The following is a 16,226-nucleotide window of genomic DNA, read 5'->3' on the forward strand; positions in this document are numbered from 1 at the left end:
GCCGCCCGCACACCTGCCAGGTCCTGGTCACACCTGCCCGACCCCTCCTCCACACTCTCCAGGGCCCTCTCCTGACATCCAGTCACCGACGTCTCAGGATGGGTGAAGGGGGCCAGGGTCGAGTTACTGCTCTCTGGAGTGGTCTGAGGCTGAGGGCCCGGGGGATGTGGCCTGGGGGGCCCAGGGTCCAGGCTGGGACCTGCCCCAGGGGAGAAGATGTTGATTCCTTACATCCAAAACCCTCCAGGACCTTCTGGTGACTCTAACCCCCTCTCTGTCCCGGTGCCCACAGACTCATCGAGATCTGAATGCTGGCGCCTTCACAGGTCAGGTGACCCCTGTCACGGGCTGAACGGTGGCCGCAAAGCACAGGTTCACATCCTGGAGCCTATGACTGTGGCCTTATTTGGAAAAGGGTCTCTGCAGGCGTGCTCAAGTGAAGGCTCTCAGACAGACCATCCCGGAGTGTGCGGTGGCCTTAAACCCAACGACTGGTGTCCTACAGAGACGCCCCGTGACGCCGGGGCAGAGACGGGAGAGACGCGGCCACACGCCCGGGAACACCTGGCCCCCCGGGAGCTGGGAGAGGCAGGGAAGACCCTCCCCTGGAGCTCCCGAGGGAGCTCGGCCCTTCCCCAACTTTGACTTTGAACGAAACGGGGAAGGAACAAATTTGTGTTGTTCTAAGGCCCCGGTTTGTGGTCATTTGCTACGTGGCCCCAGGACGCTAACTCACACCCCTTCCCGGACCTGAACTAGCCGCCCTCCTCCCAGGACGGCCCGGGTCCTGAGCGGCCTGGCGCTCTGACCACACGCACAGCGGTGCACCGTCCCCTCCCACCCAGCCCTGCATCGAGTCCGGTAACAGCCTAAAAACTGGCTTAAACCAGCAGAGCGGCGGCAAGCTTGTCCCGGGAAGAGAACGGAGCTCAGTGGGACCTGCCGGGGGCAGAGGGTCGGGAAGGGCTGTCCTAGCCACCCACCACCGTGTTGGATCACTGTTGACCGGGTGGGTTTGGCCAGGGGCCTCCAGACAGCCTGGAGGAGAGATGAGGATGCCCAAGAGGGACTCTCTCTCGGTCCAGGGTCCCTCAGCGGGAGGGAGAATGTCCGGCCTGCAGGTCAAGGCAGATCCGCCCGGGTTTGTGGACGGAGCTAACTCGAGGCCTCGGGCAGAAGCACCAGGGCGGCCCCGTCACAGTTCACGCTGGGGACCCAGGGAAGGCACAGCGGCTCGAGGTTCAGCTTCTGCCCTCGCACGAAGCGCTGCTCCGATGCCTGGAATTGTTGACGATCGCAGAAGGAGCCCACCCACCCCAAGAGTCGGAATTTTCAACTCTGAGGCCTCAGGGGAAAAATATCCAGAGGGCTCTATTACAGTATGTCCGGGCAAATAAAACGGTCTCCAAGGAACCGGTCGTCCTGGCCTGCGCCCGCTCGAGGGCACACGCCAGCGCCAACCCCAGGTCTGAACCCGTCACAAGCCAGCCTGTCTGAGCCTCAGCGCTCAGGGATTCCACAGTTCCAGCCAGGACGCTGGTCGCTCCCCCCACCCTGCCCGGGGTGCCCCCAGCAGCTCCAGGGTCCCCCATGGAGGAGATCTCGGAAGGGAAGGGCCGCCACGTGCCAAGTACGCTGTGACCTGCGGCTCCCGGCCAGCCACGCAAGGGAGGGAAACAAAGCTGGGCCAGGGTCCCCTGCACCACCCGCTGCTGTCACCTCTAATGTACCAAAGACGAGGTGGCCCAGGGCTTGTCCAGCAGAAAGGACTCTGGCCAATGTCCCGTGCGCCCTTCCACAACAGCCCAGGCAGGCAGGCCCTTCCACAACAGCCCAGGCAGGCAGGCCCTTCCACAACAGCCCAGGCAGGCAGGCCAACAGCTGTGCTCACCCCTCGCTCCTGCTCAAAAACTCCAGGTGGGAAATGCACAGGCCCAGCCGCGGTCAAGGCCCTTCGGACGCTGGCCGCGGCCACCCCACCAGCTCCAGGGCCACTGCGCCAAACTGCCCGCCCCAGAGGCCCACCTACGCCTCCGCTACATCCCCCCTCCCTGCCTCTCTTTGCCTCTCCAAGCTTTTAACCTCCCCCAAGCCCAGGACCAGGGAGCATCATACAATTCAGTGGCTACAGACACCTTGTTGCCTTGAGCAGGAACTTGGCCCTCACCTGCTTGTTCACCTGTTTGCTAAGCGCCTTTGAAGCTCACATCTTGTCCCCTCAAAGGCGGGGCCCTGCGGGCTGCCCGGCTGGGCCGGATCAGCCTGTCCCACCTCACACACCCCCTGCCGAATGAAGGCGCCAGATGCCCAGCACGCAGCACAACCGTGTCCTCCGTCCAGAGAAATCCAGGCATGACCGGGGCCCCGGAGCCAGGTGGACCCCCATCCTGGCCATACCGAGAGTGCGCCAGACCCTGCAGTAGGCCCCTGCCATCTTCGTCCTCTCATGAGGCTGCAGGTGGTAGAGAAGGGGGCGGTTAATGCCCCTTTGCGGCGGTGGGGAGGTGGAGAGAGGTCGCCCCCGGCTTAGAGCCTCCATCCACCCTGCACACGAGGGAGGGGCCGATGATCCCCCTGACCGGGGTCCCGGCTGAACGGAGGTGGGGATGCACAGCCCACAGCCCAGCACACTGACCGTGGCCCTCGAGGCCGCCCAGCTGCTCAGCAGGAGGCACTCGGCCGGCCGCGAGCCCGGGGAGGCCACGCAGATAGGCTCGGCCCCTCTGGAGAGGAGGGAAGGGACTTCTCGCTCCCCGCGGTGACAGCAGGTCCACAGCGGCCCCCAACTCGGAGAACAGCAGGCTGGGGGCACTGGAACATCCCCCACTCCCACCACGCCCCTCCCGGCCTGGAGGCCAGCTCCCTGGAGCTCGGACACCACCTCGGCCCTGGGGACCCCTGCCTCACTGCTGCGCCCTCGCATTCGGCCCCCACCTGTGACGTCCGGCCTGGGAGGGCCGAGGGAGCTGGCGGGTCCACTACGGAGTTTCTCAGCATATCCTCAATAAATGCATCTATTCTTCTTCTTCCCCTTTTTTTTTTTTAAAGCCAACCTGAGCTGCTCTGACGCTCTGTGACCTGGGACGTAGGCCCATGAGCTGCCTCCGGGTGACCCCTGCAGGGACTTCCTGCGGGAGGGCCCTCCTCTCAGCCTCCAAGCACCCACCCTCCAACAGCAAGAACAGAGACAGCTGAGGGTCTGGACTCGACGTTAAAAGACATAACCCTGCCGTGTCCCCGAGAGGCCAGCTGCAAGCAGGAGGGTCGGCTCTGAACCGCGGTCGGGCCAGGAAGCCGGGAGGTCTGGGGCTGCCCGCGGCCCAGGGTCCCCACAGCCCACATACTTACAGTACCCACACCTGGTCCCTCCTTCAAAGATGAACCCGCTGGGCACGGCCCCATAGCGCCGGAGGTCCGACAGCTTCCACTGCCCCGTGACGGCCGGAGGGACGTCCCTGGCCACGACGAGGATGTCATTGCAGAGGTGCAGGGTGGCGGGTCCACTCTCCAGCTTGGTGCCGGGAGCCACGGTCACGTGGAACCTGTGCACTGAGGGCGGGGCAGGGGCGAGAGGGCGTCGCTGGGGCAGAGGCGGGGGAGGGGCGCGCAGCATCCCAGGGTCGGCTCAGAGGGCAGGTCTGCCCCGCCCCGCCTCCCAGCGCAGCGTCCAGCCCCGAGGTGGCTACACTCACCTCTCCCATCCTCAGGGGCCCCCTCCCCATCCTAACTTGGCCCCAGCGAGCTCCAGTAAAAGCTCACATGCGACTCCTGGTAGGTCCGCGGCCTCAGGACTCCTGTTCACAGCACCTCCTCTGAGAACCCCCGCCAAGAGTAGCTGCTGTGGTCCCATTTCAAAGATGGGGAAACGGAGGCCCAGGAGGCCCAGCCTCCCGTTGGTCCGTGGAGAGTCTAAGGTCTGCCTCACAGCCCAGCCTGACCGCAGGGACGCTCGGGAAACCGTGGACCCCCTTCCCTCTCCAGTTAGGGGTTCTCCCTGGCGCCGAGCAGGACAACTTGCTCCCCGAGATCTCATCCAGTACCTCGGCTCGGCGCTTTGCCCCTGAAGCCCCTCAGGAGGACGGTCTTCCCTCCCCAGATGGCTCCCACCTCGGAAGAGGGTGCACCCCGGGGTAGCCGGGCCCAGGAGCGGACAGCGGCCTACCCGCCCGTGCCCACCAGCCTCATCTCCAACCCAGAGGGGCCCAGTCCCAGCCCCACCTCCTCCTCCCTGAGCCCCACCCAAGCCCCTGCAGTGGGGCGTCGAGGGGCTCCTAGGCAAGGAAGCGCTGAGGGCCTGCTCTGCCCGGCCCAAGGAGGCTGGGGGTCACCGACCCCATCAGTGTCCTGGTGATTTCTGTCAAGGTGCCGAGACAGGGTGCCAGCTGCCTCTGTGCAAGGGCCCTGCCTGCCCCGTAGCAGAAAAGGAGCCGTGCCCTGAGCCAGGCTGAACTGGCGGGAACCCCCAACCGCAGAACTTTCTGGAAAGGCGTGGCTCTTCCCTTCTGCCACTGCATCCCCTCACTGAGCCGTCCACACGTCCCCAGACTAGGGGACCGCTCAGGGGGCGCCCGGAGGTGGGAGGGGCCGCAGCCCCCTAGCCGGGCTGGGCTGGGGTGAGGTGAGCAAGGCCCTTACCTGGGCACAAAACAGTGGCCAAGATCACTGACATTTTAATGATTATTTAAACAACAAAAATTAATGCAAAGAGCCCACGGTGAGCGAAGCAGCAAATGCGTAAATCGAGACCAGGCTGGCTGTGGCGCTGGGGCAGCTGAGGACGGGAATGTCTGAGCGTGGCTCTGAGCCCGACTTCACTCTAAATTCTGACGCTTTGTTTGTCACGGGCTTTTGGCTTTAATTTTGAATTTTCAAAATACGGTGTTAAAATATCACGGGTTTCGAGATAAATTAGGATGTGGGGATTAAAATATACACACTACTATATATAGAATGGGTAAACAACAAGGACCTACTGTATAGCACAGAGAACTATACTCATTATCTGTAATAAATTATAATGGAAAAGAATATGAAAAAGAATATACGTATATGTGTGTAACTGAACCACTTTGTTGGACACCTGAAACTAACACAACATTGTAAATTAACTATACTGCAATTTTTTAAAATTTTTTAAAAAATATCATGGGTTCTGATGGCTCAGCTGGGGGCCCGCCCGCCTCTGCTCACACAGCTGGGTGGGCAGCGGGGCTGAGGGGTGGGCTGGGTCCTCCCCATCTCCCAAGCACACTCCCCGCACCCCGCTACTCCCCTAGAGGGACACGCGGGGGACGGCGCTCCCGACACCGCACCGCCCCTCCTGCCCCGGCTCTGGGCTCAGGCAGCCGCCCGCCGGGGCCAAAAGCTCTAGTTCAGATGAAGGGGGTCAAGCTAGGGAGCTCAGGAGGGGCCAGCCCCCCAGCCCCCCGCCCCAATTGCGGCCGAGCGGAGGGCTCTCAGCAAGCACTGAGCTCCGTGGCCTGGAGCCGCGTCCCGGCCTCGGCAGCCCGTCGGTGAGGCCCGCGGGACGCTTCAGGACAGAGGCCGGGCCCTCGGAGCCCTGCACCGGTGTCACTCACCCTCACCCAGCGCGTGGCGGATCCGGGCGTCCCAGGCGCACATGGCCTCCCGGCTGTCGAAGCCCAGCATGACGGCCTGCGACAGGCAGACGATGGCCAGCGTGTGGGCCAGGCCCTCGTAGGGCAGGCCGGGCTCCAGGCCGCAGATGTCCTCCAGCGCGAGGCTGCTGCGCTCCCGCATCCCTCTGGCTCGCTCTGCCCTGTCCTTGTAGGCCAGCATCAGCAGGCAGTCTGCGGAGGGCGCGGGGGGCCGTCAGGCGTGCCGGCCCAGTGCAGCTACCGCCCGGGGCCCCGGCATCCCCTCGCCCGAGAGCCTGGGCCCCAGGCACGGCCCCCGGCAATTCCCCGGCCACCCTGCACCTCCACCTCCTCGTGTGCAAGAGGGTGACCCCACCCGCGGGCCCCGGGCCACACAGCGGAAGTGGGCTCAGAACACTCCCTGGCTGGCCCGCCCACCTGACCCTGGCCCCCAGCCAGGGCCGTCACCCTGCCCCTGACCCTGGGGCCACAGGGGCCACACTCAGGCTGCTGCCAGGACAGCACAGAGCCTGCCCGGGGACTCAGGCCTCCCGCCTCGGCCCTGCAAGGGTGGCTTCCTGCCGCACCCAGACCCACTTCACCTCCTGGATTTCTCCGTTTCCAGGGTGTGACCCGGACTCCAGCGCTGGGGTCCCTCTGCCAGACCCAACACGAGCCCCCCCGAGACCCTGCAGGCGACGTGCCCGAGTCTGTCTCAAGTTCCCATTTCCCTCAACACCCTAATCGCTGCGCTGGTATCCCCGCCGCTCCTGGCCGCCTGTGTGGCCCTGGCGAACCGCCCGAGATCAGAGGACAAGCGTCCCTCCTAAGCGCGCCCACCCCGGCCGACGCCCGGTCTCTGATGAGGGTGAGGAGTCCGGGGCCTAATGTAAACACCTAAACACTGAAGTGTCAGACAGCCCTGAGCCCCGCACCGGAGCTCTCGACGATCAAGCCCCCTCGCCCGGGCAGGAGGGGACGGAGGGGAGGGCGCAGGAGGACGTCGTGGGATGGAGCGATGAACTGCTTCCCCCCGCCCAACCCCCGAAGCCTGGAAAAGCAGCCCCACAGACCCAAGTGACAACCAGATCCCAACGAGCTTGACTCAAGACTCATCTTTGCCACCAGACGGAGAACAAGGGTGGTGCCTCCTGCCTGTTTGCCATCAAACCACAGTCACAGCCCCTTCCCTATGAAGGCAGAGGGCGGACAGTCTGTCCCGGCCACCCACCTCTGCCGTCGCAGTACATAGACCAGCCTGGGTGACTGGGTTCCGACACGCCTGTATTTACAAAATCCGGGGATTGTGATGGGGGAGCTTCACTTCCTATCTGAGACCCTGTTTGTAGTGTTTGAAATGCTTATGTCAGGAAAAAGCAAAGATGTTCTCATTTTGAGGGAAACAAACAAAACCCCAGAACCCACAAAAACCCATCTGCCCACCCAAGGGTTCCAGCGTGTTCTCTCCCGAGCATGGCTCCCTTAGGAAACTCGTGGCCCAGCCCGGAGAGAAATTAGTCACACACGTGGCATGAAGGGCATGTGTTGTTATGGAAGCGTTCCCTGACGTGTCACCAGAGGCCCAAGAGGTAAAAGCCTGGGGAGGCGATGAGCACAGAAGGACCCCCAGTAAAAATGTGTGTGGACAAAGGGAAGCCACTGAGGCAGCTAGGGAAGGGACCACGGGCGTGAGGACAGCCCTGCCAGCCACACGGGCTGCCACACCCCCAGACACGCCGACCGCCTCCTGCCACTCCTCTCCCCAGGGAAGGCCGGCATCTCTCGGTGTCTTTTCTAGGTAGCTGTCTGCCCCCTGTCTATTTCCTGTCTCCCCACTCCCCACCCTGGAAGGTGAGCTCTTGAAGGCAGGCCCTCTTCTGCTGGAGAAGTGACAGCCCCATCACCTGGCACAGATGAGGGTGAGGGCCTCTGTCACAGGAAAGACCGTTCGCTTTAGTTGTGGCCTTAACAGCAAGGCAGGGCCAGACTGTCACCCCTTCGCTCTAGGAGTTACGCTCCCAGTGATATAGCCAAGAGCAAGGTCCATAACCCTTTCTGTGAAGAGTCAGACAGTAACTGTTTTCGGCTACGTGGACCACGCAGCCTCTGTCACAACTACTGAACTGCGAAAGTAGCCACAGACCACACGTAAGTGAATGGCTGTGTTCCAATAAAACTTTATAACAGAAACAAGCAGCGGGCCGGCTTCGGCTCAGAGCCCTGGTTTGCCGACGCGTGGTCTAGAGTCTAGTTTGCTACGAGCCCCTGTGTCGCCCCATAGCTTCTCACGTTCCTCAGATGCCTCCTGTTGCCAAGCAGGTCTTGCCACCCTGGACGCCTGCACTTGCAAGGCTGGTTTGGGGACCTACATGCAAGAGCCAACATGTGTCCCCGAGACCCTTTTCCCTGGGCCGGTCTAATCTTTCTGGATCCTGGCTCTATCTGAAATGCAGCTCACATCCTACTCCTTACAGAGATCTGAGAATCAATGCATACCCTCGCCCATCTGCAGTGGGGTGAATGGGGGCCCCCCAAAAGACATGTCCATGTCCTGACCCCCCCAAATCTGCAAACATGACCTTATTTGGAGAAAGGGTCTTTGCAGATGTGAACAAGGTAAGGATCTCAAAATGAGTCACCCAGGATTATCCACGTGGCCCTAAATCTAAAGACGAGTGTCTTGGGACTTCCCTGGTGGCGCAGTGGTTGAGAATCCGCCTGCCAATGCAGGGGACATGGGTTTGAGCCCTGGTTCGGGAGGATCCCACATGCCGCGGAGGAACTAAGCCCGCGACCCACAACTACTGAGCCCACGTGCCACAACTACTGAAGCCCGCGCGCCTAGAGCCCGTGCTCCGCAACAAGAGAAGCCACCGCAATGAGAAGCCCGCGCACCGCCACGAAGAGTAGCCCCCGCTCGCCACAACTAGAGAAAAGCCCGCGCGCAGCAATGAAGACCTGACACAGCCAAAAATAAATAAATAAATTTATAAAAAAAAAACAAAGACAAGTGTCTTTATAAGAGACAAAAAAGGAAACACAGATGCACAGAAGAGAGGCCACGAGAAGACAAGTCACAGAGTGATGTGCCCACAAGCCCAGGAGGCCTGGAGCGGCCCGGAGCCGGAGGAGGCGGGAAGGATGGTCCCCCGCGCCTTCAGCAGGAGAACGCTGCTGGATTTTGGACCTCCAGCCCCCAGGACTGTGAGAGGGCACACTTCCGTTGTTTTAAGCCCCCCAGTTTGCGGCAATTCACTACTGCAGCCCCAGGAAGCTAACACACCCTCGGCGTCACTGATTCCACTTTACATATGAACAGAACAGGGTGAGGGACACGGCTGTGTGACGGACGAGCTCCCACCTTCTGCCCGGTGGAGGCCCAGAGCCACATCCCGGGTTACGGCTGGAGCAGCTGCCGTCCACCCCCTCGCCCGGCACCCTCCAGCCCCCCGCAGTGGGCTCCTTTAGCTGAGGCGCAACACCGCTCCTGGGAGGGGCGTGGCTGGGGCCCTTTGATGGGCAGCTGCTCCACCCCCTCTCCCTCCCCATCACTTCAGGCCATGAATTGATCCTATTTTTAAAACCTATTCTGTGAGGAGTGCTATTTAGTGGAAAGCTGTTCAGTACCAGGCACCGGAGAAACAGAAATTCTCGGGTCTGGGCCTGAGACAAAGCAGGTCGTGCCCAGGAGAGACAGCGCCAGTGCCCCCAGGGAGCAGGGACACCACCAGCCCTTCCTGCGGACGTGCCACACAAAGGGACACAGGAGCCTGCACCAACTGGCCAGCTCCACAGGGGACCCTCGCTGGGAGCACCCAGGGCTGCGCCCCTCGCAAGAAGCCCAGCGAGGCTGGTCACTCGGCGAGGGAGCGTCCCTGGCCTTCCCACCCCGCGCCCCGGGCCACCCACTCACGTGGCCGCTTTCTCTCCACGCCGGGCCGCGAGGGCCTGAGGACCCCGCTCACGGCAGCACCCATCCAGCTGAAGTGCGCAGCTGCAGGGCCACAGCCAGGCTGCAACCTGGCCTGGGCGCCCGGACTCCAGGGGCAGGAGATGAAGCCGCCGCAGGGCCTGGGCGGCTCGCTGCCGGGGCAGCTCTCGGCCAGGGGTGGAGGGGACTGCGGTCATCGTAGTGAAAGGAGGCACGGATGGGGCGATGACAAAAGCGCCAAAGATTAAAGCAAGGGGGTGCACGCAGAGGCACACGCACAAACACACACTCCTGTGCACGAGCACAAACTGCCACACACTTGATCACGCGTGCGTGCATGCTCACACACGTGTGCTTACACACGCACACCTGCACGCTTACACACACACACTCCACCACTGTGCACAGGCGCCACAGTGGGCACCAGCTGACCCGGTTCACGTCCCACATCCGCGTTTGGGAACCCGTCCCTCAGCTCTTAGAGCCTCTATTTTCCATCTGAGAAACGGACGCCACTCACCCTGCGGAGTCAAGGCACCAGCACAGCCCCAGCCTGGCACACAGAGGCCCTCGGTGAATGCCACACGCCAGCAAGCACAGAGCGGGATGAGCAGGGACCTCGGCCTGGGCCCTGGGACATTCCCCACCACCATGAGACCCAGGGGAGCGCACCCGCCTCTGGGGTCAGCCCACCCCGCCCTCTTCCGCACGTAGTGGGCCCTGCTCACCAAAAGGGCCACTGAAAGACCCCCAGTGGGGCCCCTCGGAGCCACCCCACCTCCTTTCCCGTCCCTCCGCGGGGTGGCCTCCCCCATAGCCCTCAGCCCAGTTCATTCTGCTCACGAGCAGCCCGGGGACCCAGGGGACACAGGCCGGCTTCCGCGGAGCTGAAACCCGAGGGGAGACAGTCAAACGCTGAAAAAGGTCGATAAAGAAGAAAACTCTGAGGAAAAGCTGTCCAGGGGACGGCATTTGATGGCAGGGGTGGATGGCATTTGGGGGTGGACGGCACTTGATGACAGCGGCTGTCATGGGGCCTGAGCACGGGGGTCAGAGACTCTCCCAAAGGGACAATGGACTCCCAAGGGATATAAGGCGCCAGCCCGGCAGCACCTCAGGGAACAGCATTGTGCTAGAGGGAACAGCCAGTGCAGAAGCCCAGAGGCAGGGACCCAATGGGCAGGGCTGGCACAAGGGGAAGGGAAGAGTGGTCCGAGGTGTAGGCGGGCTCCAGCCAGGCGGGCCTGCTGAGCCAGGCCAAGGCCGCATCCCAGCACACCAGGGGCCCTGAGAGCTGTGAGCAAAGAGGGCCCAGCCTGGCTGCGTGTGGCAAAGGGACACAGGGTGACAGCAAAGCTCCAGGCCCCTGCAGCTGTCCAGGCCAGAGGAGCTGCTGGCCTAGGCCGAGCAGAGGAAAGGGGGCCCAAGGCTAGGCTCTGCAGTAACCATGGTGACAGCGGGAGGGGCCTTCCCTCTGCGGAGGCCGCGCTAACTCGTGGGACCTCTTGGTGGGTGGATGACGGGGTGAGGGAAAGGAAGAGGAGGGCGATGCTGGACTGGGGAGGGGGGCACCTGGGCGGGGGTGCGGGGCCGGGGGCAGGGGGCAGGGTTGGGGTTCTGTCCCGGACACGTGAGCCTGAGAGGCCCATCAGACGCCAGGCGGCGTGCACGCAGGCAGCTGGACACACGCGTCTGAAGATGTAAAAATAACCATGGAGTCAGTCATGGGCACTCAGAGGCGTTTACAGCCCGGGGCCGAGAGCCTGGGGAGGGCGGGTAGCCGGGAAGAGGCAAACCCCCGGGCCTTGTGGGGGGCAGGGGGAGCCGGGAGAGGAGACGGAGGTTGACACCCACCCACGGGACACAGCCGGAGGAGCGGCTGTTGGATTTAGCCCTCGGAGGTCACAGTGACCTTGGGCAGTGCCTTCAGCAGAGCAGCTGGGCAGCGGCCTGGGGGCAGCCGAGCACTGGGGATGGGGGCTGCTGACAGCGCCCCCCAGCCGGTGCCTCAGGCTGAAGCCCAGAGGGACCCCCTCTGACCCACAGGTCCAGGCCTGTTCCTGATCCAATTCGGGGGGAAGCGCGTTCACTGTGCATGCAGGGCGCAAGGGGGCTTCACGGGCTCCCACAGGCAGGCTACCCCGACCTCGCCGGCAGCCGCGGGAGCGGACGGTGCCCCGGGCCCAGTGCACGCCCACCACCCGTCCACCCTCCGCAGGGACCAGCTAGGACGCGTCCGGGTCACACAGCTGGTCCGAGCAGAGGCGAGACCTGAGCCCAGGTGCTCCGATTCCCGGTCCGGAACCAGGGGCTGCAGGAAGCCCTGGCCCCCTTGTCGAGGTCTCCATGGGGACGGGATGGCTGGCCACCACCCACACCCTGTCCTTGAGTGCCTGCCCAGCCCAGGACTGAGAAGTCACGCCCATTCCCGGGGGACACGGCCGATCCGAGGCCAGAAGGTGGGACCGGAGAAGGGACCCTCCCCACCATCACCACCTGGGACCCCCAACCTCTCGGAATGTGCCCACCTTAGTTAGCAGAGCTGCCACTGCACAGGAGAGGCACGGGCACAGGGGAACAGCTCAGGCGGCTTAAGGGGCAGGTGTCCCGAGGCCCCGGTTCCTGGGCAAGTTTGCAGGGCCCAGATGTTGCCAAGAGTGGCTGGGCTCACAGCACCTCACCGGGCAGGTCCCAGCCCCTGCCAGGCTGCCTGTGAGGGGTGACGCTGAGTCAGGGACCCTGCCCTCCAGGAACTCAGCACCTGGACTGAGGGCAGGGTTAGGAAGAGGGTACTGAACTAATACCTCACCTTCAGTGGCAGGAGCAGGTGCTGACCTCCCAGCCGGCCAAGGCGCTGGGGGCAGGAGGCAGCACCCAATCATTTGTGGGCCAGACCCCTTGGGTCAGCAAGTCTCAGCCCCTGTGCCTATGATGACCCCCCAAAGGCCCTGCCAGCTCCAGGAGTCAGGGTCCCTCCCGGTGGCTTTCCTGGGCTGAATAAAGCCCCAGCAGCTTGCACAGGAATTGGTGAAGCAGGGCCCTCAGAGCGGAGGGCCGGGGAGCCGCCCTGGCTGCTCAGGACCCCTCTGGGTGCCTCACCCGTGGGTGGGCCGCCCCCTCCACGGGGCAGCCGCGCAAGAGACACCCCTCCCACCATCCTAAGCCTCAACCCGGGGAGGAAGAGAGGGGCTGCCCAGGGTCACCAGGGGTGGGCCCAGACCACCCTCTTCTCAAGGGAAAGGATCCAGGCATGAATTCTCTGGCCAGGACAGAGGTCGAGACCCCAAGGAGCACAATCCCACTTAAGTATTACTGCCTTTTATAAAGATTGTTACTTCTTTCAATAAGAGGTTTTCCCTTTCATCTCTTTAAGTGAGGACACGGGGGCGGGGGGAGGGGGAAGCTGGGGCGAAGTGAGAGTGGCATTGACGTATATACACTACCGAATGTGAAATGGAGAGCTAGTGGGACGCAGCCGCATAGCACAGGGAGATCAGCTCGGTGCTTTGTGACCACCTAGAGGGGTGGGATAGGGAGGGTGGGAGGGAGGGAAACGCAAGAGGGAGGGGGTATGGGGATACATGTATAGGTATAGCTGATTCACTTTGTGATACAGCAGAAACTAACCCAGCATTGTGAAGCAATTATACTCCAATAAAGATTAAAAAAAAATCAGAGCTTTTCCTTCCTTCCACTAACTAAACTTTATTGTAAGAAGAATAAGTGGTCCTGGTTAAGAAAAGCGAAAACAGGAGAAAAGACACAAAGCGGAAAGGGGCCCTCCTACCCCCCACCCGCCTGCAGCCCCTGATTCCCTCCTAACCTCTCCTTGTGGGTCCTCCTGGGAAGGAAATACTTTTCAAAAACAAGAGTCCTGGGTTTTCATGACGAGAAGGCAGGGCGGCCCCTCCTCTCTCCTTCCCAGGCTCCCCCTTGGCTGCAGCCAGGATCTGGGGAGTCTTAGCTGTGGGGACCCCAAGTACAAGGACCTGCCCCCAACACCCAAGGCCACCCGAGGGAGCTGGTCTTCAGGATAAGGGGGGCCAGGCGGCTGCATCCCTCCCAGCCAGGCCCACCAACACACTAGAGAGGGGCCAGCTCATCAGCTAAGGGCCAGGGAGGGGAGAGCGAGGAGGGTCCAGAGCCTCTGACCCGTCGGGGAACCACAGCCACTGGCACCGGCCAGGAGGGAGAGGGAGGGCTGGCGAGAGCGGGGCAGTGACCCAGCAGGGTCAGCTTGGCAGCTCCGCCTCAGGCCAAGCACCCGTAAGAGGATGACCGCGGCCCTCGTGCAGTGTGTGGATAAAGGGGGCGCTGCTAAGATAACGGCAGTGACAGCGGGGGTTCTGAGACCCTGGGGACCAGGACGTGAGATGCAGGGCTCAGAGTGGACGGCAGCCCAGAGGGGCCGCGTGTACCTTCCACCACCCCTAATCCCCTCCCCGCCCCCAGTCCCCGGCCGCATCCTGCCCGAGCGCCTTCCCCCTCTTCTCCGCGACTTCCCCTCCGGTCCAGCCCTGGTGCCCCTGCAGAGGAGGCTCTTCCCCGACGCCCCCCGGCTCTCTATCGCTGGGTTGCACGTGGTAAGACCCAGGAAAGGCCCGATGACCACAAGCCCACTTACAGACTCAGAGTCTACGGTGTTGAGGACCCACTGCAAACTCCCCTGCAGTGCACGAGGGCCCCCTCCACAGGTGTCCTCCAGGGCCGGCCAGAGTTCACCTCTCAACCAGCGCTCTCGGATACTGGCATAAAATCCACCACCAGGGGCTGCAAATCACTACCCCCCCCTACCAAGAGGGACAAGGCCCACCCCGGGACTGCTCTTCGGGTGGGCCACCTGTCCCAGAGGCCCGCACGGGCCCTGGCTCACCACCGTCCCGGCAAGCAACCCCCAACCAACAGCCAGCCCCCTGCCTCGGGCCATAGCCTCTTGGGTCAGCACGGCCTTCGCCCCCGGCTCTGCCACCCTCAGCTGGCCGGTGCCTCCATTCCCTGCCGGCTGGGGCCCCCGTCTCCCCAGCTCCGACCCTCCCCCACCCCTACCAGGCGTCCCTGAGCTCCCCAGGACTAGGGCCCCACAGCTCCAGACGCAGGGGCTGGGCATGAAAGACTGATCGGCTGAACGAAGGGTGCATGCAGCCCAGGCCCCCTTGGAGGGGAAGCTGAGGCCCAGGCAGGAGGTGAGTGTGTCCGCGGCCAAAAGCAGACCCTTCTATCGCAACCACGAGACTCTCAGAGCCGGCTCAGCGCAAGGGATGGAGGAGGGGACCCGGGAGGGGCGCAGGGAGGGCGCCCTCCACACCCTGCCTGGGAAATGGCAGACACCCCAGGCGTCCCGGAAGACTCTCGGGCAGCCCGCACGTGTGAGGCAGCGTGCGCTCACACCCCCAGCAGCCCACACAGACCCCCGGGTGCCTGGGCCGGCTCCAAGGCACCTGTCTCCGGAAACAGCTGCAGCTGCACAGCTCGGAGCCTCCGGCCGCTGAGCTGGAGATGCGGCTCCGGGGCTCCAGCTGCTCCTCCCGGCTGGGGTGCCGGCTCTGCCCAGGGGGCTGGGAGGGGGCCGTCCTCTCCTCCCGGGACGGATCCCACACACAAGGTAGATTTCACTCTTCTCCGTTCCCACCTGGCGGCCCAGCCTCGGCTCCACCTGGGGAGGGTGGAAGGGCCGCCTGGGGTCAGCGCTGCCCGGAACACCCATCCGCATTTGGATTCAAAGACACGACTCAATCCCCAACTGGGGCAGAACTTTCCGGGATGCTCCCTGCTGCGTGATGGGGGAGGGGGCCAGGACAGGCTCCTGCCCTTTCGCCCCTCGGGCCTCCACCGGCTCCCGCAGGCCCCTCCGAGCCTCAATCCGCCCTTCTGCCAAGGGGGTCGCCGCCCCGGGCCTGGAGTCTGAGGTGACGGCTCCCGGGCCCGGTGCGGTCGCGGGAGGGTCCCGCGTCCCGGCGTCCGCGGCAGGCGCAGGCCGGGGCGAGGCCGGAGCGCTCTCCGGTTACAGCCCTCGGCCCCGGCGCCGCCGGCTATTTCGGGCGAGCTGGCCGCGCTCCGGGCCGGCCGGGCGCAGGAGGCCGCCCGCCCCGCGCCCCGCGCCCCGCGCCCGCGCCCCGCGCCCGCTCACCTGCCACCGGCGACGGCTTGCGCAGCACCAGCCACCTACTCCTCCACTGCGGGGACAGAGGGAGCGTGAGCGGCCGCCCGCGCCCCGCGCCCGCCCCGCGCCCGCCGCGCGCCCCGACCTTCTTGCCGTCCCGCAGCTTGACCTGGCCCTCCACCAGCGCCGCCTCGGTCATCTTCTGTCATGGTTCCCACGCGCCCGCCGCGCCTCTCCCCGCCGCCCCGCGGCCGCCCAGCCCAGGGTCACTTTCAAAATAGCTCCGGGAGGGCCCTGCGCCGGCCGGCGGGGCGGGCGGGGCGGCGCGCGGGCGGGGCCGAGGTGCGCGTCCAGCCGGCCCTGCCCTGCCCGCGCCCCGCCCCGGCGATGCGCCCCGCGGCACCTGAGGCCACCTGAGCGCCCTCCGGAGCCAGGCACACTGCGGGGCTCGGCCGCTGGCGCTCCGGCACTGCTCACGCCGGGGGGTGGGGGGGTGGGGAGCGGGCTCCCCTCCAAAAGCAAAGGAAACGCCCGACGGGAAGGGGGCGTCCGCGCGTCCAAGCGCTTGGCCCAATTTTAAAGTGCGCCTCAACCGAGC

The 16,226-nt window shown here is 64.1% G+C and overlaps 1 protein-coding gene across 6 annotated transcripts in view; it reads right to left on the bottom strand.

Annotated features, from left to right (window-relative positions):
* Positions 1-15,906, bottom strand: part of DOK7 (docking protein 7) — a 35,009-nt gene extending 19,103 nt beyond the window's left edge. For 4 of the 6 annotated variants that reach the window (XM_036853790.1, XM_036853793.1, XM_036853788.1 and 1 more), the window contains exons 1-4: positions 15,774-15,906; positions 15,656-15,701; positions 5,580-5,810; positions 3,349-3,549 (exon numbers count right to left, since the gene is read on the bottom strand). In XM_036853790.1, the coding sequence (XP_036709685.1) occupies positions 3,349-3,549; positions 5,580-5,810; positions 15,656-15,701; positions 15,774-15,827 (532 nt within the window). In that variant the 5' untranslated portion in view covers positions 15,828-15,906. The remainder of the gene's footprint in view (positions 1-3,348; positions 3,550-5,579; positions 5,811-15,655; positions 15,702-15,773) is intronic. The other 2 variants (XM_036853794.1, XM_036853791.1) reach the window with 1 other exon arrangement.
* Positions 15,907-16,226: the final 320 nt, after the last annotated feature.

The sequence above is a fragment of the Balaenoptera musculus genome, chromosome 5 (genome assembly GCF_009873245.2).
Source record: "Balaenoptera musculus isolate JJ_BM4_2016_0621 chromosome 5, mBalMus1.pri.v3, whole genome shotgun sequence".
NCBI lineage: Eukaryota > Metazoa > Chordata > Mammalia > Artiodactyla > Balaenopteridae > Balaenoptera > Balaenoptera musculus.